The sequence below is a fragment of the Eumetopias jubatus genome, unplaced genomic scaffold, assembly GCF_037043125.1.
Source record: "Eumetopias jubatus isolate StellerSeaLion01/CBP00866 unplaced genomic scaffold, mEumJub1_p1.0 scaffold_120, whole genome shotgun sequence".
NCBI classification, from domain to species: domain Eukaryota; kingdom Metazoa; phylum Chordata; class Mammalia; order Carnivora; family Otariidae; genus Eumetopias; species Eumetopias jubatus.
In genome coordinates, this window is record NW_028274926.1 from 267997 (window position 1) to 291641 (window position 23645).

The window sequence follows — 23645 nt, forward strand, 5'->3', positions numbered from 1 at the left end:
TAAATCCTCCCAGAGTTAGGAGGTATCATTCAGACTCTTCCAAGTGTCCCATTTGGCAGCTACGTACTGAGAAGGACCTCTCGCCTCAGCGTACCATTGATCAGATGACATCGTTGGCTGCGCAGAGAGCTGGGCTCCCAGGTTCGGCCCCCTGACTGGACCATTCTTGAGGCCAGCAGGTCTGAGAGGCTGGCAGGAACGTGGAGTCGGTCTGAACCCAGCGTTCCCTGCAGACCGTGAGCACCTGGCAGCCTCAGAGCCTGTGGCAAAAGCAGGCAGATGGGAAGCTTTGGCTGAGGGTTCTGCAGTAGATTTCTCTTATTACCTTTTTTGTTTTAAGGACTCTCTTTCTGTTTTAGTGTGATGACAATTTTATATTTTCTTAATTTTGAAACTGCAAGTCTTCGGTACCAGCAAGTATTTCCGGGCCTGTAAGACTCTCTTTTCCACTTAACATTTTAGCACAGCTGCCCTAGACACCTGCTGAGGGTCTGAATGATGGCCCTGGAATATTCTTTTAGCAGAATATTCTAGTCACCACCTCACCAACTCAGCACAATCTCAAAGCCTGCATTTTGGGACACTTGAGCCTTGAATCTTGGTTATAGTTCATCATAACCAAGAGTTGGAGCTCAGGAACTGGGTCTGGTAGCAGGTGCAAAGGACCCAAACCTCCCTGCCCCAGCCAAGTACCCTTCCTTACCATCCCCACTGCCTTCTCCCTCCAGGCTGACGGGCTATCATTAGCATAACTAATTGCCATAACTATACCCAGGAGGCCCTGGTATACTTGGGACAACAGAAAAGAAACCTTCATTTCAGTTGGAAGTCAATGATACCTTTACTTCTGGAAACTTCATTTCAGATGCATTCCTCAGCTGACCCTTCCTGAGGCCCTGCCTTTACAATTTCTGAGGATCTGACACTGGAACTGCAGGCCCCCTGGTCTGCACTGGCCCCTGGCTCAATGCAGGCTTCTTCCTCTGGCCACACACACACACACACACACACACACACCTGATTTTCCATAACTGTAATATTCTCTATAATTCTACACTATGTGGAACCCAGAAATCATTTGCAACCGGTCCAATTTTGAGGTGAAACACCAATCCCCAACATTTCTTGAGCTTTTTCTATGCATCTGGGACAGGACACATGCGTTGCTCACACTTCCTGTTTACTCTGCAGGCAACTTTTTTTTTTTAAAGATTTTATTTATTTGTCAGAGAGAAAGAGAGCACAAGCAGGGGGAGCTGCAGGCAGAGAGAGAAGCTGGCTCCCCGCTGAGCAAGGAGCCTGATGCGGGACTGGATCCCAGGACCCTGAGATCATGACCTGAGCTGAAGGCAAAGGCTTAACCAACTGTGCCACCACGGCATCCCCTGCATGCGACCTAATTAGGTCCCTTTGACATATGAGGAAAAGGAGAACTTGCTTGCCAAGACTACACAGCTATCATGTCATGTTAGGGCATTTACATCTTCTGATGAGACCTCTGGGAGAAATGCTCCAGTGCTAGCTCAGGGGGCCTGCTGCCTTTTCAGCAGGGATTTCTGCTCTGTGCTTGTCCCTGCTTCCGGAGCAGCCTGCACACCCATTGCTCTGTCGGTACCAAGTGGCCCAAATTTGAGGCTTGAGATTTGTCTCCAGCCAGACCTGGCTCACATCCTCATCACCTAATTTGCCTTAAGCATGCTGCCTTGGAAGCGTTACTTAAAATACCAACCAGGCTTTCCCCATTTCTAAATTGAGGGTAGTAGCATTCATCCCACAGGGTGATCTTCAGGATGTGATCAAACAATGAGCAGAAACCAATTAGTGTTGTGCTCAGGTGTAGTTGATGTTCAATCAAGGATTGCTGTTATTGGTGGTGCTCTCCTTGCACTAACATCCGTCATTGTTTCTTAGCCCCCTAACCATGGATGTTCCCTCCCCTCCTTGTGGTCAGACCTGTCCCTGCCCTCTGGCCCCTCCCTCCCTTTCTCCTGCCTCTCTCTCACCAGTACCTGCAGGTGCCTCAGGGAAACAGAGGCTCAGATCCTAACTGCCCTCTGCCACCACCCAGGTGGTCTCCTCCCAGGAGGTGCATCCAGGAGGTCACCCTGGGTTTCTTTCCACCGGGTGGGAAGCAGAATCATGCTGGGTCCCCTCGTCCTCCTGCGCTCTCTCCTGTTTCCCAGTAAGTCCTGACTTGCTCCCCTGTGCAGGGTACCAGGGACACCCCAAGGCTCCTGGCCATTCCTGTCTCACCACTGTTCCCTTCTCCCTCTCTCAGGTGGTGAAGCAGGGCTCAAGCTGGATCAGCCTGCTTTGGTAGTGGAGCGCTTGGGCAGTTCACCGTCCCTGCATTGGGAAGCTGACACCTGGGTCAGCTACATCCACTGGTAGCTCCACCAGGAGGGTAGTGCCCCCAAGAGGCTCCTCTACCTAGACATGTCCAGATCCTATGTGCAGAGGGATTTTGTCCTGAAAGCAAACAAAGTAAGTGCCAAGAAGGGCAGGGAGAGCAACAGCTGTACTCTGTCGGTGCTGAAGCTGGAGAAGAGCGATGAGGGCGTGTACTACTGCGCTTCCTGGGAAGCGCACAGCCCTGTGCTCTCACCAGGTCCCTGAGCAAAAAGGTCTCTGTCTCCCAGGGCATTTCATGCCCTGCACCTTCCACCGGCTCTAGTTCCCTGGGGTCAGCCCTCAGCACCCCGGACTCTAGCTAACGCCCCCTCCGCGGTCCACTGCACAGAACCCTGCAGGCTAAGGAGCCTCTGGCGCAGACCCAGGTTGCTGTCCAGCCTGGAGGGACTTTTCTTTTTCTTTCTTTCTTTCTTTTTTTTTCTGAGAGCAAAGATATTTAGTATTTATTATTACTGCCTTTGGAAAATACATTGACTTTCAAAAACATATGTAAATCATCCATAGTAACCAGTAATAAATTTGAGTAATAGTCAAAAATTTATCACTTGTGGTTGAATCTCTACAAAGCTACTATTTTTGTTTGTTTAATGGACTTTTCAAAAGAGAATTCCTAGGTTTACAGAAAAATTATACAGAGAGTACATAGAGTTCCAACAATTCCTCATATAGTTGGAATCATACAGGCTGCATCCATTTCAGACTGGCTTCTTTCAATTAGCAATATGATTTTAAGGTTCCTCCATGTCTTTTCATGGACTGATAGCTCATTTCTTCTTATTGCTGAATAATATTTAATGGTATGGATGTGCCACAGTTTATCTGGTCACTTATTGAAGACATCTTGGCTGCTGCCAACTTCTGCTGATTATTAATAAAGCTGCTATAAACATTCATGTGCACATTTTTGTATGGACATAAGTTTTTTTAAACAATTTTTATTTAAATTCAATTAATTTAACGTATAAGGTATTATTGGTTTCAGAGGTAGGGGTCAGTGATTCATCAGTCTTATATAATACCCAGTGCTCATTACATCACATGCCCTCCTTAATGTCCATCAACCAGTTACCCCATCCTTCCACCCCCTCCACCACAGAAACCCTCAGTTTGTCTCCTGAGAGTAAGAGTCTGTTATGGTTTGTCTCCCTCTCTGATTTCATCTTGTTTTATTTTTCCCTCACTTGCCCTATGATACTCTGTGTTGTTTCTTAAATGCCACATATGAATGAGATCATATGATAATTGTCTTTCTCTGATTGACTTATTTCGCTTAGCATAATACCCTCTAGTTCCATCCATGTCTTTGCAAATGGCAAGATTTCATTTTTCTGATGGCTGTGTAATATTCCATTATATATATATATGTATATATATATATATACCACATCTTCTTTATCCATTCATCTGTCCATGGACATCTGAGCTCTTTCCATAATTTGGCTATTGTGGACATTGCTGCTATAAACATTGGGGTGCAGGTGCCCCTTCGGATCACTACATTTGTATCTTTGGGGTAAATATCCAGTGGTGCAATGGCTGGGTTGTAGGGTAGTTCTATTTTCAACTTTTTGAGGAACCTCCCCAGTTTTCCAGAATGGTTGCACCAGCTTGCATTTCCACCAACAGTGTAGGAGAGTTCCCCTTTCTCTGCATCCTCGCCAACATCTGTCATTTCCTGACTTGTGAATTTTAGCCATTCTGACTGTGTGAAGTGGTATCACACTGTGGTTTTGATTTCTACTTCCCTGATGCCAAGCGATGTTGAGCACTTTTTCATGTCTGTTGGCCATTTGGATGTCTTCTTTGGAGAAATGTCTGTTCATGTCTTCTGCCCATTTCTTGAATGGATTATTTGTTCTTTGGGTGTTGAGTTTGATAAGTTCTTTATAGATTTTGGATACTAGCCCTCTGATATACCATTTGCAAATATCTTCTTCCATTCGGGCGGTTGTCTTTCTGTTTTGTCAACCATTTCCTTTGCTGTGCAAAAGCTATTTCTCTTGGAGGGACTTTTCCAAAGATTGTTCAGGGCAGTGTTTCTGAAGCATTGGGAACAGAATCTCTGCTGTTCAATGCAGTAGCCATGAGCCATAGCCACATGTGGCTATTGAGCACTTGAAATGTAGCTAGTCCACTAGTCCAAGCTGAGATGGGTTGCTTATGTAACATACAAGTCATATTCTGGAGACTATAAAAAAAAGATGAAATATCTTAGTAATTTCTATATTGATTACCACTGAAACACTATTCTAGATATCTCGCAATAAATAAAAATAATCCTAGCATTGTATTTGTTTCTTTAATTTTTTAAAAAATGCAACAGTTAGAAAATGTGTCTCAAATTGTGATTTATATTTATTTCTACCAAACAGAGCTGTGACAGACTGGCGATTGAAGATTCTGGCCATGGCCAATGAAGAATGTGGGAATAAAATATTGTGTAAATCATTCCAGAGAGAGATTTACCATAAAATGATTGAAAACTGAGATTGGAAGTCAACTCCTGATTCAGTTTCTAAGTTGCTGCCCCACCCACTGCTAGTTACTTTGCAGGGGAGAGCCAGTGAGCAGAAGCACAGAAAAGAGTAGGGCTAACTTCTCAGCACCCTCATGCACTTGCATGCCTAGCACTCAACTCCTGTGGGTAGGAAATGATCCTCAGGCAGGTTGAGGATGAGACCCAGGGCCCTCAGTGCCCCACTTCTTTAATGTTACTCCATATAGGATTTGGGGGCCAGATTCCCTGGACCTCTAATCTCTCCTCTATAAAATGAGGTGATTTAACTGCCACAATTATGGGACTGATTTCTGTAATAAAGAAAAATTATCCCAATAAGATATTACTGATCCTCCAGCCCTAAGCAGGAAAACCCCTGCTGCCAAATGTGGGGAAGAAGAAAAAGCTCTCCGAGGAGGTCTAAGCTGAATTAATTGTATTTTCAATTGAAAATTCAAATTTTATGTACAACTTAATAGTATTGGTAAACATGATTACTGAAAGGAAAGTCCAAATCACCTGTAGGAAATTGGTCCCTCAGATTCATTAACTCCTCATCTGTCTCCCTGAGCTTCTGTTTTTGCAGTAGGAGGTTTATATTTAACACATGACTGCTTGTGAAAAAGCCCAACAGCCCTACCCTCTACTGAAGGCTGGGTCAAGGCTAAGACTTCCAGCATGTGCAGGAAGGGGTGGGGAAGGAGAGGCAGAAACTTACCTTTGCTCTGTTTTCGGGATGTTCCTTCATATGTCTTCCCCATTTCCTAATACAAATGAACCCTTTCCTCTCAGTGCCTGACTCCACAGAAAAGTGACTCTAAGACCTGACTTAATAGTTTGGTTAGAGAGAAATTAACTAAATATGAAGACACTGTCATGAGAAGTCATCCCAAGTCAATGAAAATCTCAGTTTTCAACATGGGTCCATAATGCCTTTGAGTTACAGACTTAGAGGACAGTGGCCTTGTGCACGGAGCAAACCACCTCTATGTAGAGGGAACAACAAGTCATATTTGGAGTCATTTTCTCCTCCTGCCCTTCTCTTGTGGATAAGGTGAACTTCACCAAAGACACTTTGGCCACACACAGTAAAGCCAAACCAGCCAGAGGCCAACCAGCCCTCCTGTCCTCAAGTAAATGTTTGCTAATTAAATAGTTATTTAAATGGCTGATTCTAACAATACTGAAAGCAACTTGTCAGAATGTACAGGACCAAGTACAGTGGTGACTCCATTAACGTCTGTTGAAGTGAGATTGGTATTTTTACTAGAGGGGCTCACATTACCTCATGGGTGGGGGATTTTGCATAGATGGATGCTTGAAATATCCTGATGATTTGGACTCAACTCATTTATTTCATTCCTGAGGTGGGTGAGACACAATGATTTTGAGTAATAAAGGCAACATTATATTATGAAATTAATGCTGAAAAAGGTCTAAGAACATATCAAAAAATCAGTTTTCATAGTTATATTATCCATTTCCAACTGATCACACACACTAGTACTGTGGGAAAAGTCATGTTTGTTACATCAGAGTCATCTTCTAAAAATTACAATTCTAAAAATTTCTGGGAACACCTGGAAATCTATGCTGACTGTTTTGTGTTGGGTGTTCTTTATGCTCCACCCCCGGAATGGGTTCAGGGACACCGTCTGGGGTAGAGGAAATTTGGAGAGGTCACTTCTAAACATTGGGATCAGGAGAGTTTTTACTATATCATTTCCATACCCTTATTGTCTCATAGAAAACTTGTATGGCTTTTGATTTTTATTTTAAAATTTATTGTTTAAAAAATTCACATGTTAATATTAAAACACTTGCATATTATTGAGGACTTGGACACACCATATGAAGTCTGATGGTTAGAAATGTGTGTAATAGCCTCTGTCTTGACCACTATTTCTCCCCTCTTCTCCAACAACCTTTGCTTCTTTTGCAAAACAAAATCTTGTTTTCTCTGCTGATTCATATTGACTCCATCTGCCAAGTTAGAGACCAGGTTCATGCTTGGAGAGCTCAGAGTAGCTTCTTGGTCTGAGTGGGTCTTTTCCCCAGTGAAGGACAGAGAGGGGCACAAATACTGAGTCTTCCTATTAACACTGTACTTAATTCCCTTGGTTTCTTTACATCTCTTTTGTCCACATGCAGATGAGGGAATGAGATAATCTCAAGCAGAATTGCACACAACCATAGTTTTGTTCAAGTAGGTTGTTTGGCACTTTTACTGCCTGAAAACATGATCTGCTACCATTCATAGAAGGTTGATAGAAAATTAGCCTCACATGTTCATCCGGAGATTGGGAAGAAAAACCGTGGGGGCACAGATTTCTCCTTCAGGCAAAGAACAAGCATGGATGCTTAGGTGCACAAAGGGTGGAATCTGTGAAATCTTCTGTTTCCTCCTCAGGATCAATGCACCACTTTTCTCCCCATTGCTATGTGCTCCAAGAACTTAACCCCTGTGGATTACAATAATGGGAACCTTTGCTCTAATTTCCAAAGGAAAGTTGGCTAATAGAAATTGAAGCTCAAAGTACCAACACCATGTTACCTGACAGAAGCATTTCTTCTAGATTTCCAAGCCTGTGGATTTAGAGCCTGGGAAAAAAGAAACAAATTCCTCCAGTGGGTTGATTGGTATAAAAGGGAATGGCCTCTCCCACATGCCCCTCTTTGTTCCTGAGCATGAAGCTCTGGGTATGGCAGGAGTTGTCACTGTATGTTGGCCCCTGTGAGGATGCAAGCCCCCTTCAGGGAGGGAACCCTAAGCTCACTCTCTCCCACTTCCCAGTCTCTTGCTGCTGCTTCCATTGGCTGCTCCCAAACAGCAACCAGAGAATAAGGAAAACCATCTCTGTAGTCCCTAAAGGCCCACCTCATAATGCCCAGGGCATGGTAAAGAGAGGTAGTTGTCCGTGTGAAGGAGCAAAAGAATGAAATCAAGCAGACAGTCAAATAAGGCAGTTATATTTGCCCCCCAAATAAATAAAACAAGTTGCAGAGTTGGGAGATTTTATCTAGTTCCTTTCATTTCTCTTTCCACAAAACCACTCTAACAGAACAGGATGTGCTCTGTTCCTTCATGAACAAAACATGAAGCTGGACAAGTGTTGAGAGATTATCAGTAACGTCTGTGCTTTTCTAGTTTATTAACTTAGAAGAGGGGGGCATGTAGATTATTTCTAATGCTTTTGTTCTTTCATTATATCAGGGATCTCAGGTATTTGTCACATTATTAAGTAAGTCACCATCACCTAAGTAGAATAAAATAAAGAGATCTCTGTGTTGATAAATGATCATAGGGCTTTATGAATCAGTATTATGATGAATCTAGTTCTGTGTTCTTGATTTTAATACAAAAAACAAGGGTGTAGTAGTGAACCAATCTTAACTCTTATGAAGAGAAAATAGAGACTTTCTTGTGCCACTTTGATAAAGTCAACTAAACTCCAGCCTCTCACATTTGTTATAATTGATTTATCTTTTTTGTCATTTCTTCATCTACCCTTCTGACACCTATGAGTCAAGATTTGACTGTTTCAATCACAAACTGATCATTCTTATCTACTGTAAATTCTGTTGCCTTTATTTTTTTAACTTCTAAATTGAAGTTACGGAGTGGTTGCCAAACCTCTGTAGTTATATTCTGAAAGAGGTAGAATTAGTATTTGTAGTTCATAGGTCAACAGATTTCTATGATTGCTTTCCTTTCGTCGAGGAAAAAGAATTAAGTTCTTTTGAAATTTAATAAACATAATGTTCTGATAAGATTTTAGTAATAGTAACTTTTACTGAGAACTCCTTATGTACTAGGTAGGCATTGTATTAAGCACTTTATATACTTCTTGTTATGTAATGCCTCAGTATCAGAGGAAATGGAGTCTGATGGTTATCAATGTACCCCTACAGATATCACTAACCCTGCCCTAAATCTCTGGTTTGACATAATTTCCCATTGACTTGCATTTGTATTTAGAGACTGTATGTTGAAATGGTCTGATTATCTCAGACATAAGGTGCTCAGAGATTTTCAATAACTGTGAAAAGCTCAATCTGAAGGTGCTAGTAGTGAACAAATTGGAATTCATATCCATTTAGCTGCCAGATAATATGCTAGATGTTGAGTCTGTCAAGGAAATCATGTGATCACCATAAAAATCCTGCAAATACACCTATTTTATGGAAGAAAGAATCGATGCTTAGACAAGAACAGAAGCTGCAGGGTGAAAACTTTACATCCTAAGGCGTGGTGTGAATCAGTAGTGGTGGGTTCAGAGCTGGTTATTGCACAAGATAGTTCTGATGAAGAGGCCGAATCCTAAAGACCAGCAGGACAAAGGGCTGGAAGAAGGTGGGAGGAAGACTTAAGAACTAACTCTCCTCCCATGTGTAGTGATGTCATCATGAGAATGAGCAGGAGACAGACAGAGAAACAAAGGATGAAGAATGTGCCAAAGGAGATTGTCCTAACTTGAAAGAGGCTGTTCCAACCCAGAGGAAATTATTTTCAATTGGTAAGTTTAGCATCTCCCTCCAATATCAGAATGCAGAAAGGATACATATATAAGTTATCAACATTAATGACGCTTTCCTCCTCGGCAACTCACCCAGAGTTGTAGCCTCCGTTGTTCTAACCAGTGTGCCTTGCTCAAGGGTGCCTATGGGAGAGGGCACAGTGGGGACCAAAATCCATCCCATTCCCACCCCTCTCTATACCCTGGGCAGGGCTAGTCGGCCTGGAGAAAAAGTGCCTTTTTCTAATTATTCTGCCAAGGCCGTGCACTTTTTTATTGTTAAAAAGGAGATTTCTGTGCTATAGATCCTCTGTTCAGGAGGTAGTAACTACATAGAGTTATAGAGACAAGATATGGGGTATTTAGAAAACAATCTGTGAATCTTCCTGAATCTAAAGAAGATAAACTAATCTAGAAAAAGGAACCAATGAAAATACTTTTGTTTGATCTAGGAACCAAATTTTATAATTCAAATCCTTGAGAGAAACTGACAGTCATGAGAAATGCAGTAAAACAGCAACAACAACAAAAGCTGGTGTTTGCATAGATCCTGGGAGCTCCAGACTGTGCAGTCAGAGGAGGTCAGTTGGAGCAACTCCAGAGTTGTCTTCTGTGGAGCAGAGATGCTGTCATCCACCCCATTGACTGGTGTGAGGACTATGAGATGAGAAATCCAAGACGCTTAGCATCCAGGCTGGTGGAGGACTCAACATTATTATCAATACTTCTTTTAAATTTTACATCTCTCTCTACTCCTTACTATGAAATAATTGGGACAATTAATTTAGAAAAGTCTTCCTTGAGGCACATTTGCAATATTTTCATCTGCACCAGATATACCTGTGTCCATGTCTCTGTCAGTTTCTGTCTCCATCTCTGTCTCTATCTACACATCTGTCTATGTCACTTTCTCCACCTCTGTCTCTATCATCTGTGTCTGTATTCATTTACTCCTGTCAAACTATCCTGAAATAGACTGGTGTGATTGTTTTTGCCACAACCTGATCAATATTCTCCAGAAAAATCAGAAACCTCATTAGAAATTGAGTGGAATGGTGGCCCACATTTCCTTCCTGACACCATCAGTCACACACACTGATCTGGTCCTCTGGCCATCAGGGTTCTCAGGTCTCCACCTTGTCCATGGAGGCAAAGCCTGAATAGACAAGATGGCCAGTTACAAGCAACCATCTATCACTTTTCTTTGAGATAATAAGTTCATTCCTCCATCTCTTCAAATTATGGGGGAACCCTAAGAAATTAATTAATGCCTTCTCTAAATATTTTGAGGAAAATTCTGTTTTGTTCTGTCTCTGTCTCTCTTTCCAGTTAATAGTCAAAATGACACAACCAGAAATATCTATATCCATAGTAGAAAAAAAGGGATAATTACATTTATATACCATATTCAACATTGCACCTGCCACCTTAGTCATTTATTGGTACCAACAAAAATGAATCAGGCTTTGGGTACCTGATACATATTTGGTCTCTTATAACACCTGTTCAGAGGCAATAAGATGAGAACAATAAATAGGCAGCACTGAGATATCCTGTCTCCTCTACTGCAATTGTTTTTATACAGTCCACAGAACACAGTAGATGAAACCACGTGCAAATGTACAAAATATTAGAGGAGCAAGACAGTCAGCCCAAAGAACTTCTCTTCAGTTCTGGACTTTATCCTTTCCACATGGGCAACCTCAGCCCTAGTCCCAGCCTCAGCCTCAGCCTCCACTCTGTGCTCCCTGACAGGTACCTCAGTCCTAAAATCAAGGGGAAAAAAGCATACAGTCACCAGCTATGCCTGCAGGATGTCAGCCTTCCTGCTCCAACTTCCCATTGACCTGATGGTCTCCTGATGAGAGCTTCTGTCTGGGGTTGTTGAGAACAGCCTGAGTCAGGAACCATCAGTTCTTTGTCCTGAGAGAGTTCTAGGGAGTATGGATGGTACAGGCTGCATAACAAGGGACTTGAAATGGAGGGAGGGCGGGTGACTGTGATCATAGACCTGACTGTGAGGGTCAGGTGCAGTGCCAAATGAAGGAAGATGAACACAAGTGCTGCTGGGATACAAGTGCTCCCAAGGAGGACCTATGTCTCTGGTGTCTGTGACCTTGCCAGGGTCTGCACATGACTCATCTCTAGTGCAGCCTCTGTACACCCTTGCTGAATTGATGGGTGAATCAATGAATCTCAGGAAGCATTATTGAGGAAGCACATTTAGAGTATTTCCTGTAATGAATCCTAAGTATGCATTCTAGAACCTTGATAGAAATATATACACAGACACCTCTGTAAATACATACATACATACATATGTATTTATACGCTTATACATATTTTTATTACATAGTGGTATATAATATATTATGTTATAAAAAGTACATATGGAAGAAATAAAATATCTCATTTAAGAATGTGCGTTCTAGACATAGATCCTCTGGTTCAAATTATTGTTCAGCTACTTACTCATATCAGACCTTTGATAAAATTCCTGGTGTGTCAAAAGCCCCCCTTTTCTCATCTGAAAGATAGAAACAATAATAAAGCCTCCCACTTAGTAGGCTTTGTGAAGATTAAATGAGATAATAGAACCAACATGTTTGTAGCACAGCACCTAACATGTAGAAATGCCTACAATATTGTGAGCTATTAATGTTATAAAAAATATAGAAAATAAAATCTCTATTTTTGAAAGTGTTAAAAATGATGAATAAAAGATAAATTCTGCCTTTGTTTACTTCCCTGTTTGAATAATTAACGAAGAGAAAACACATTTTTTCGTGAATGTGTCTGAAGTGGCCATTTTTCTCCCTTCTTGGCTCCTAGCATCTGAAACCCTCATCTATGTCCAGGGAATTCCCCACTTTATGAGTCTTAGTGGAAAAATGAATTCATTCCCAGTATAGGAAGAGAAAACGTCAAATACTGTTTCTCAGACTTCCTTGAGGTAAAGTCACGTAGAAAGTGTGGATTCCCCCAATTAGACACATTCACACAACTGCCACCTCTTCATACAACACATACACAGAGACGCATAGATGCACAAACACAGGCACACCCACTCATATAGGTACACACATGTGAACAAACACATGTGCACAGAAACACACATGTGCAGGTACATGCTCACACACACACAGGATCTGGAAGGAAATGCCTGGCAGCAGTGGTGGAGCAGGGGACCTCCCTCCAGAGTGGCTGTGGATACCTCCTCTTTGTCTTCTTGTTTTTCTCATCCCCAGGAAGCACCTTCCCACAGAGGAAGAGTCAGTCCTCTTATGCATAGGCCATTGGCCTTCTGGTCTACTGGCCTCCACCTCCTCAACATACAACTGCCCAGTGTGGATCACTTCAGAAATGGTATTTATTGGAAGACAGGGAAAACAGGGCAGCTGCCTCAGGAGGAAAATCCAGCCATTCTGACTTCTTCCTCTCTTTTCTCCTCAGGAAGGACCCAAACCAGAGTTCATATCAGCTCCATATGGTATGTGACAGAGTCACACATAAGTTTTAGGCAGAACTGTTTCAAGTTTTATTACAGGCAAACATTTAGAGAAAACCATATGGAAATCATAAAAGGCAAAAAAAAAAAAGCTTTGCTGAAGAAAGGATGGAGGAAAAAAGGAATGTGGAAAAATAGATGCAGAAAAATAAAATACTAATAATATGTGACTGGTTTTCAAGGTACTACTTCAGAATGGTCACCAAAGTTTTTCACGATGAAAGTTGGTGTAAATAATAATGGGTGACAATTTGGGGATGTTAAGTTTGTGAAATGATAGTAGAAATAATATGTAATCAAAAATTTACTATATTCCAGAACCTGGGGTAGCAGTTACAAGACAGAAATACTCTCAGTTATTTAATGTACACTAACTTCTGCGATAGGATTGTTATCACATCTATTTTCAGATGAGGATTTTGAGACAGAAAGAGATTAAGAAATTTGCACAGTTTCAGGCAGCTCCTGAGTGACAAAGATAAACAGTTCATAGTTTCAGACATGAAAAAATGCTTCAGTGACATGGTGAGTTGCTCTGAATATGAAGTGAACTGAAACAAGAAGAATACAAAACCCTGTGCATATGCACCTGTGACTCATAAATGTATTTGTAGTCCACAAAGTAATATTTATGTCCATGTATCTGCAAAGAAGAAATCTAGAACTCCACACACCATAATGGAGAGAGTTTCAGCTTGGTGAGACGTTCATGGGGATTTTTATTATCATCTTTATCCTTTTTCTCTAAGTTTCTTCAAGGATGATGTTTACCCACAGGTCCTACTTAGCAGCACTGTGACTTTCTTTGAGTCACATCTCACTCCTCTCTACCTCATTGTCCTAATGTATGAAATGAAACTACCAGCATCCATATCATGTGATTGCTGTGAAGATGGAAAAGGTGAAGAATGTTTAGGAAAAAAAAACCCTAACAATAAAAAATACTCTTAAATATTAGCTCATTTTTTTAGAGGGGCAGAGGGAGAGAGAGAATCTTAAGCATGCTAAGCATGCTCCACGCTCAGCACAAACCCAGTGTGAGGCTTAATCCCAGGGCCCTGTGATCAAGACCTGAGCTGTAATCAAGAGTCAGACACTTAACTGACTGAGGTACCCAGGCACCCCAAATATTAGCTCTTCTGAAAGTATTTATCAAACACGCAATATTTTAAAAGACTGAAGGAATCACAGACCCTCTGAAACAAATAATACATTATACGTTAAAAAAAAGAAGATAGTAGGAAGGGGAAAATGAAGGGTGGGCAAATTGGAGGAGAAGTTGAACCATGAGAGACTATGGACTCTGAGAAACAAACTGAGGGTTCTAGAGGGAAAGGGGGTGGGGGGATGGATTAGCCCAGTGATGGATATTAAGGAGGGCACATACTGCATGGAGCACTGGGTGTTATATGCAAACAATGAATCATAGAACACTACATCAAAAACTAATGATGTAATGTAAGGTGACTAACACAACATAATAAAATAGAATTAATAAAAAAATCAATGAGCTCAAAAAAATATTATACTGAGAAAAAGTGTTGATAAAATAGCTCCTGGCAAGTAGAAACCATTCTCATTTCCACAGAAATCAAGACTAAACCACTAAACAAACCACTTCTTCACTGCAGGACAATACAAGGAACAAGACATTGTTCCCCACAGTGTAGACAGAACTGATATTGAACATTAACTGACACAAATCATTACAATGTGCCACAGGACCTGAGTGATTAGGTGTCTTCAGAGAATAAGTAAAATGCCAGTAAATTATCCATTGACTTTTCAATATAAAACAATGAAAAGTCTATTTCTAAAAGTAGAATCTACAGTGCAATTCTTGTGGGAATATAGATATCTCCTTACAACTTACCTATATGAACTACTCACCTTAATGATAAATTCCCCTACTAACATCAACATATTCATTCACTATATCACCTACTTGAAGGCCCCACAGGCTACTGTTCAACTTTGAGATCTACTGGTGAAAAGAGGGATTTGCAGGCAAGGCACATACAAGAGATGGAATTATATGTTATCCTTCATTCTTCTTCTTCCAACTCAGTTGGGCTCATGCTCTTTGATTGTCATTTTAACCCACACTGTTGATGACCATGACAGTTTCTTAATGGGGGGACCATTGTCTTCTTAAACCTGAACAGAACCTTCCTAGTCCCTTATATTTTTTAATGGAAGAAAATTGGAGGCCAGAACCTGAATGGAACACATGAATGGGGAAGATGAGCCCTTTCCAAAAGGAATGAATGAAAAGTGTGGATTTTGCTTCTTAAGAAAGGAATATCATCAGAAAGGATGAATACCCACCATTTGCAACGACAGGGATAGAACTGTAGGGGATTATGGTAAGTGAAATAAGTCAAGCAGAGAAAGACAATTATCATATGGTTTCACTCATATGTGGAACATAAGGAATAGCACAGAGGACCACAGCGGAAGGGAGAGAAAACTGAATGGGAAGAAATCAGCGAGGGAGAAAAACCATGAGAGACTCTGGACTCCAGGAAACAAACTGAGGGCGGTGGAGGAATGGGGTAACCAGGTGATGGCTATTAAGGAGGGCACATGTTGTGATGAGCACTGGGTATTAAATGCAACTAATGAATCACTGAACACTACATCTAAAACTAATGATGTACTATATGCTGTCTAACTGAACATAAAAAAAAAGAAATCTTTGCTACATTACTATTTTGCTTCTTAAAATATCTTTGTTAAATGTGTTTTTTTATGTCACATATGGAAGAGCAATGTACCTTCATAATATAGTGTGTTCAGATAACAGCTCTCAGGAGACAAAAGTTATATCAGCTTTTCAATAGGAGCTCTAGAAAAATTAGTGAAAAATTTACTAATAAGCAAATGGAAAGAGGCAAATAATTTATGCTGCATTCAAAAGATGGAATATTATAAAGCCATTAAAAAGGCATTTGAAGATGGATTAATAAAAGTGAAAATGTTTACATAAAAAAAAAGCTACCTAAAGTTCATACTCGTACACTAAATCTCAATTACAGAAATGTCTCTCCTGGTGGAAGAAAGAAAATCAATAGAAATATTTAAGTTTTGGGGGCACCTGGGTGGCTCAGGCATTAAGCGTCTGCCTTCGGCTCAGGTCATGGTCCCAGGCTCCTGGGATGGAGCCTCACATCAGGCTCCCTGCTCGGCGGGAAGCCTGTTTCTCCCTCTCCCACTCCCTCTGCTTGTGTTCCCTCTCTCATTGTGTCTCTCTCTGGTAAATAAATAAAATCTTTAAAAATATATTTAAGTTTTAAGATACCATTTTGCCTGACAGAGATGATAGGTTTTTCTTCCTCATTCATTTGCTGATTTTATACATTTAAAAGAAAAGTAAGAACAAGAATTTTTACAATGAAAATATTTCACAAGCTCACTTTTTCTTCTTTTCCGATAATAATAATAAAAATACAACTTGAAAACTTTAGAAAGGACATAATATTACTATGAACAAAATATAATTTATGTTTATTATCAGGTACATATTATTTATCACATACACATACTTTATGTTCATTCTCATTTTTAGATTGAAAATACAACTTTCTCAATTTTGAAAGATATTTATTTCAGCAATTATTTATGTGGTTAACAAGACAAAAAGAGATTAAATACCTTAGTCCACAGCCAAAGAGGTAAGAAGTATAGGAGGGTGCTGATTTTCATAGACCATCAATAATGATTTTCACAAGACTAGCGAAGCAAGACGGCGGAGGAGTAGGAGACCTGGATTTCATCTGGTCTCAGGAATTCAGCTGAATAGGGATCAAACCATTCTGAACACCTACGAACTCAATAGGAGATTGAAGAAGAGAGTAGCAACAACTCTCTGAACAGAGAAGCGACCACTTACTGGAAGGTAGGATGTGTGGAGAAGTGAGTCCGAGGTGATATTCAGGAGGATAGACGGTGGGGGAGGGGGCCTCCACCGCTTCTGGCAAGTGATAGAACCGCGGAGCACAAAATCGGAACTTTTAGAAGTGGGCACCACTGAGGGACATCACTCCAGTGGCTAAGTGGGAGGTGGAAATCTTGCAGGACAGTGTGGTCTCAGGACCCTCAGGGTCACAGAAGGACTGGGGGTGCCTGAGTGCAGCAGAGCTCCCAGGTATCGGAGCGGGGAAGCCAGCTGCAGAGACGGAGCCGAGGCATGGGCTCTCAGCTTGGGGTTGCCATAAACTGTGATCCATGGCCCAGTCGGGCCACTGCTCCTCCAGCAGGGATGCAACAAGCAACAGAGCCGGGGAGACTCCCCTTCCTCCCCTGGGAGTAGTGGCATGGGAGCGTACCACAGGGATCTGCTGGGTTTGGAGACTCCACACGGGGTTGGGTGCCAGAGATAGAAACGTTTGGTCACAGGCCAGGTGAGCACGGAGTGCGGCTGGAGACCTGAGAGACGGGAGTGATTGACTGTTTTTCTCTGGGGGCGCACTGAGGAGCAGGGCCCCGAGTTCTCAGCTCCTCCAGGTAGAGATTGGGAGGCCACCATTTTCACTCTCATCCTCCAAAGCTGTACTGAGAGCTTGCAGGGAAAAAAGCTCCCAAGACCAAACCTGAGCATATTGCTTAGCCTGGACTCACAAGGGCGGGGCAATTCCGTTCCCGGCAAAGACATTTGGGAACCACGGCAACAGGCCCCTCCCCCAGAAGATCAGCACGAACAGCCAGCCAAGACCAAGTTTACCGATCAAAGAGAAAGGGAGAACTCCAGCGCTAGGGGAACACTGCGCATAGAATTCATGGCTTTTTTACCATGATTCATTAGTTTTTCAAAGTTAATTTTTTTAACTGTTTTTTTTTAATTTTTCTCTTTCCCTTTTTCAAACAACATCTTATCGATCCCTTTAAAAAAACATTTTTATTTTTCATTTTTAGAGTCATATTCTATCCCTTCATAGTAGTTACCCTTATTTTTGGCATATATATATAAGTTGTTCACTCTTTAAAATTTTGAGATACAGTTTCCTCTAACAAATCAAAATATAACCTAAATCTCTAGTGTATGCCTTTGTTCTAGTCTCCTGCCTGATCATATTCTCTCCCTTTTTTTTTAAATCTTCTTCTTTCTTTTTTCAAACAACTTATCAATTCCTTTTATAAATTCTTTTAGAATTTTCATCTTTACAGTCATCTTCCATCCCTTCATTGTATCAACCCTTATTCTGTACATATATAAGTCTTTCTTTCTTTACAATTTTAGGAGGCACTCTTCTAAAAGACCAAAATACACCCAAAATCTAGTGTGTGGCACTGATCTATACACTAGCCTGATTATATTTGATCATATTCTGTTTTTTCTTTGTTTTGTTCTGTTTTTGTTTGTTTTTATCTTTTTCTTTTTTTTCTATCTTTTTCCTTTCTTTCCCTTTCTTTTCCCCTGGTTTCAGGTCTTTTCTGATTTGTTTAGAGTATATTTTCTGAGGACGTTGTTACCCTGTTAGCATTTTGTTCTCTCATCTATTCTCCTCTGGACAAAATGACAAGATGGAAAAAATCACCTCAGCAAAAAGAACAAGAGATAGTACCATCTGCCAGGGACCTACTTGATATGGACATTAGTACAATGTCGGACTTAGAGTTCATAATCATGATTTTAAAGGCACTAGCTGGGCTTGAAAAAAGCATGGAAGTTATTAGAGACACCCTTCCTGGAGAAATAAAAGAACTAAAATCTAACCAAATCAAAATCAAAAAGGCTATTAATGAGGTGCAATAACAAATGGGTGCACTAACTGCTAGGATGAATGAGGCAGAAGAGAGAAACAGTGATATAGAAGATGAAATGATGGAAAATAAAGACGCTGAAAAAAAGAGAGATAAACAACTACTGGATCACAAGGGCAGAATTAGAGATAAGTGATAGAATAAGATGAAACAACATTAGAATAATTGGGATCCCAGAAGAAGAAAGAGAGAGAGGGGCAGAAGGTATATTGGAACAAATTATAGCAGAGAACTTCCCTAATGTGAGGAAGGAAACAGGCATCAAAATCCAGGAGGCACAGAGAACCCCTCTCAAAATCAATAAAAATAGGTCAACACCCCGACATCTAATAGTAAAACTTACGAGTCTCAGAGACAAAGAGAAAATCTTGAAAGCAGCTCGGGAGAAGAGATATGTAACCTATAAAGGTAGAAACATTAGACTGGCAACAGACCTATCCACAGAGACCTGGCAGGCCAGAAAGGACAGGCATGATATTATCAGAGCACTAAATGAGAAAAATATGCAGCCAAGAATACTATATCCACCTAGGCTGTCATTGAAAATAGAAGGAGAGATAAAACGCTTCCAGAACAAACAACACCGAAAGGAATTTGCAAACACGAAACCAGCCCTCCAAGAAATATTGAAAGGGGTCCTCTAAGCAAAGAGAGAGCCTAAAAGCAGCACAGACCAGAAAGGAACAGAGACAATATACAGTAACAGTCACCTTACAGGCAATACAATGGCACTAAATTCCTATCTTTCAATAGTTACCCTGAATGTAAATGGGCTAAGTGCCCCAATCAAAAGACACAGACCAACAGATTGGATTAAAAAACAAGACCCATCAATATGCTGTCTGCAAGAGACTCATTTTAGACCCAAAGACCGCCCACATTGAAAGTGAAGGGGTGGAAAACCATTTACCATGCTAATAGACACCAAAAGAAAGCTAGGGTGGCAATCCTTATATCAGACAAATTAGATTTTAGATCAAAGACTGTAATAAGAGATGAAGAAGGACACTATATCCTACTTAAAGGGTCTATCCAACAAGAAGATCTAACAATTGTAAATATCTATGCCCCTAACATGGGGGCAGCCAATTATATAAGGCAATTAATAACAAAAGCGAAGAAACATATTGACAACAATACAATAATAGTGGGGGACTTTAACACCCCCCTGACTGAAATGGACAGATCATTTAAGCAAAAGATCAACAAGGAAATAAAAATTTTAAATGACCCATGGGACCAAATGGACGTCACAGACATATTCAGAACATTCCATGCCAAAACAATGGAAAACACATTCTTCTCTAGTGCCATGGAACATTCTCCAGAACATATCACATCCTAGGTCACAAATCAGGTCTCAACTGCTACCAAAAGATTGGGATTATTCCCTGCATATTTTCAGACCACAATGCTTTGAAACTGGAACTCCAATCACAAGAGGAAAGTCGGAAAGAACTCAAATACATGGAGGCTAAAGAGCATCCTACTAAAGAATGAATGGGTCAACCAGGAAATTAAAGAAGAATTAAAAAAATTCATGGAAACCAATGAAAATGAAAACACAACTGTTCAAAATCTTTGGTATGCAGCAAAGGCAGTCCTCAAGGAAAGTATAGAGCAATACAAGCCTTTCTCAAGAAACAAGAAGGGTCTCAAATATACAACCTAACCCTACACCTAAAGGAGCTCGAGAGAAAAGAGCAAGTAAAGCCTAAACCCAGCAGGAGAAGAGAAATAATAAAGATCAGAGCGAAATCAATGAAATAGAAACCAAAAGAACAGTAGAACAGATCAACGAAACTAGGAGCTGGTTCTTTGAAAGAATTAACAAGATTGATCAACCCCTAGCCAGACTTATCAAAAAGAAAAGAGAAAGGACCCAAATCAACAAAATCATGAATGAAAGAGGAGAGATCACAACCAACACCAAAGACATACAATCAATTATAAGAACATATTATGAGCAACTCTATGCCAGCAAATTAGATAACCTGGAAGAAATGGGTGCATTCCTAGAGATGTATCAACTACCAAAATTGACCCAGGAAGAAGTAGAAAACCTGAACAGACCTACAACCGCTAAGGAAATTGAAGCAGTCATCAAAAATCTCCCAAGAAACAAAAGCCCAGGGCTAGATGGCTTCCCAGGGGAATTCTATGAGACATTTAAAGAAGAATTAATACCTATTCTCCTGAAACAGTTCCAAAAAATAGAAATGGAAGGAAAACTTCCAAACTCATTTTATGAGGCCAGCATTACCTTGATCCCAAAACCAGACAAAGACCCCATCAAAAAGGAGAATTACAGACCAATATCCTTGATGAACATGGATGCAAAAATTCTCACCAAAATACTGGCCAATAGGATCCAACAGTACATTAAAAGGATTATTCGGGTGCCTCGGTGGCTCAGTCGTTAAGCGTCTGCTTTTGGCTCAGGTCATGATCCCAGAGTCCTGGGATCGAGTCCTGCGTTGGGCTCCCTGCTCAGCAGGAGGCCTGCTTTTCCCTCTCCCACTCCCCCTGCTTGTGTTCCCTCTCTCGCTTTGTCTCTGTCAAATAAATAAATAAAATCTTTAAAAAAAAAAAAGGATTATTCACCACGACCAAGTGGGATTTATCCCTGGGCTGCAAGGCTGGTTCAACAACCGCAAATCAATCAACGTGATACAATACATTAACAAAAGAAAGAACAAGAATCATATGATCCAATCATAGATTGAATAAGATAGAATAAGATATAAGAATAAGATAGAATAAGAATCATAGATGCAGAAAAAGCATTTGACAAAGTACAGCATCCTTTCTTGAGCAAAACTCTTCAGAGTATAGGGATAGAGGGTACATACCTCAATATCATAAAAGCCATCTGTGAAAAACCTACAGCGAATATCATTCTTAATGGGGAAAGGCTGAGAGCTTTTCCCCTAAGGTCAGGAACGCAGCAGGGATGTCCACTCTCACCACTGCTATTCAACATAGTATTAGAAGTCCTAGCCACGGCCATCAGACAACAAAAAGAAATCAAAGGCATCCAAATCGGCAAAGAGGAAGTCAAACTCTCACTCTTTGCAGATGATATGATACTGTATGTGGAAAACCCAAAAGACTCCACCCCAAAACTGCTAGAACTCATACAGGAATTCAGTCAAGTAGCAGGCTATAAAATCAATGCACAGAAATCAGTGGCATTCCTATACACCAACAACAAGACAGAAGAGAGACAAATCAAGGAGTCGATCCCATTTACAGTTGCACCCAAAACCATAAGGTACCTAGGAATAAATTTAACCAAAGAGGCAAAGGATCTGTACTCAGAAAACTATAAAATACTCATGAAAGAAATTGAAGAAGACACAAAGAGATGGAAAAACGTTCCATGCTCATGGATCGGAAGAACAAACATTGTGAAGATGTCAATGCTATCTAGAGCAATCTACACATTCAATGCAATCCCCATCAAAATACCATCACTTTTTTCAAAGAAATGGACCAAATAATCCTAAAATTTGTATGGAACCAGAAGAGACCCTGAATAGCCAGAGGAATACTGAAAAAGAAAAGCAAAGCTGGCGGCATCACAATTCCGGACTTCCAGCTCTATTACAAAGCAGTCATCATCAAGACAGTATGGTACTGGCACAAAAACAGACACATAGATCAATGGAACAGAATCGAGAGCCCAGAAATGGACCCTCAACTCTATGGTCAACTTATCTTTGACAAAGCAGGAAAGAATGTCCAATGGCAAAAAGACAGTCTCTTCAACAAATGGTGTTGGGAAAATTGGACAGCCACATGCAGAAGAATGAAACTGGACCATTTGCTTACACCACACACAAAAATAGACTCCAAATGGTTGAAAGACCTAAACTTGAGACAGGAGTCCATCCAAATCCTAAAGGAGAACACAGGTAGCAACCTCTTCGATCTCAGCCGCAGCAACTTCTTCCTAGAAACATCGCCAAAGGCACGGGAAGCCAGGGCAAAAATGAACTATTGGGATTTCATCAAGATAAAAAGCTTTTGCACAGCAAAAGAAACAGTCCACAAAACCAAAAGACAACCAACAGATGGGAGAAAATATTTGCAAATGACAGATCAGATAAAGGGCTAGTATCCAAAATCTATAAAGAACTTATCAAACTCAACACCCAAAGAACAAATAATGCAATCAAGAAATGGGCAGAAGACATGAACAGACATCTTTCCAAAGAAGACATCCAAATGGCCAACAGACACATGAAAAAGTGCTCAACATCGCTCGGCATCAGGGAAATCCAAATCAAAATCTCAATGAGATACCACCTCACACCCGTCAGAATGGCTAAAATTAACAAGTCAGGGAACAACAGATGTTGGCGGGGATGTGGAGAAAGGGGAACCCTCCTACACTGTTGGTGGGAATGCAAGCTGGTACAACCACTCTGGAAAACAGTATGGAGGTTCCTCAAACAGTTGAAATTAGAGCTACCATTCGATCCAGCAATTGCACTACTGGGTATTTACCCCAAAGATACAAATGTAGGGACCCGAAGGGGTACGTGCACCCCAATGTTTATAGCAGCAATGTCCACAATAGCCAAACTGTGGAAAGAGCCAAGATGTCTATCGACAGATGAATGGATAAAGCAGAGGTGGTATATATACACAATGGAATATTATGCAGCCATCAAAAGGAATGAGATCTTGCCATTTGCAACGACGTGGATGGACCTGGAGGGTGTTATGCTTAGTGAAATAAGTCAATCAGAGAAAGACATGTATCATATGACCTCACTGATATGAGGAATTCTTAATCTCAGGAAACAAACTGAGTGTTACTGGAGTGGTTGGGGGTGGGAGGGATGGGGTGGCTGGGTGATAGACATTGGGGTGTGTATGTGCTACGGTGAGCGCTGTGAATTGTGCAAGACTGTTGAATCACAGATCTGTACTTCTGAAA

At 40.9% G+C, this 23645-nt stretch overlaps 1 gene segment (V, D, J or C); it reads left to right on the forward strand.

The window, feature by feature from the left end:
- The first annotated feature begins 2436 nt into the window (after positions 1-2436).
- The window catches only part of LOC114202226 (T cell receptor gamma constant 1-like), a 36790-nt gene continuing 15581 nt past the window's right edge, over positions 2437-23645 (forward strand). Inside the window, 1 exon segment of the C gene segment in view lies at positions 2437-2608. Coding sequence covers positions 2437-2608 — 172 coding nt within the window.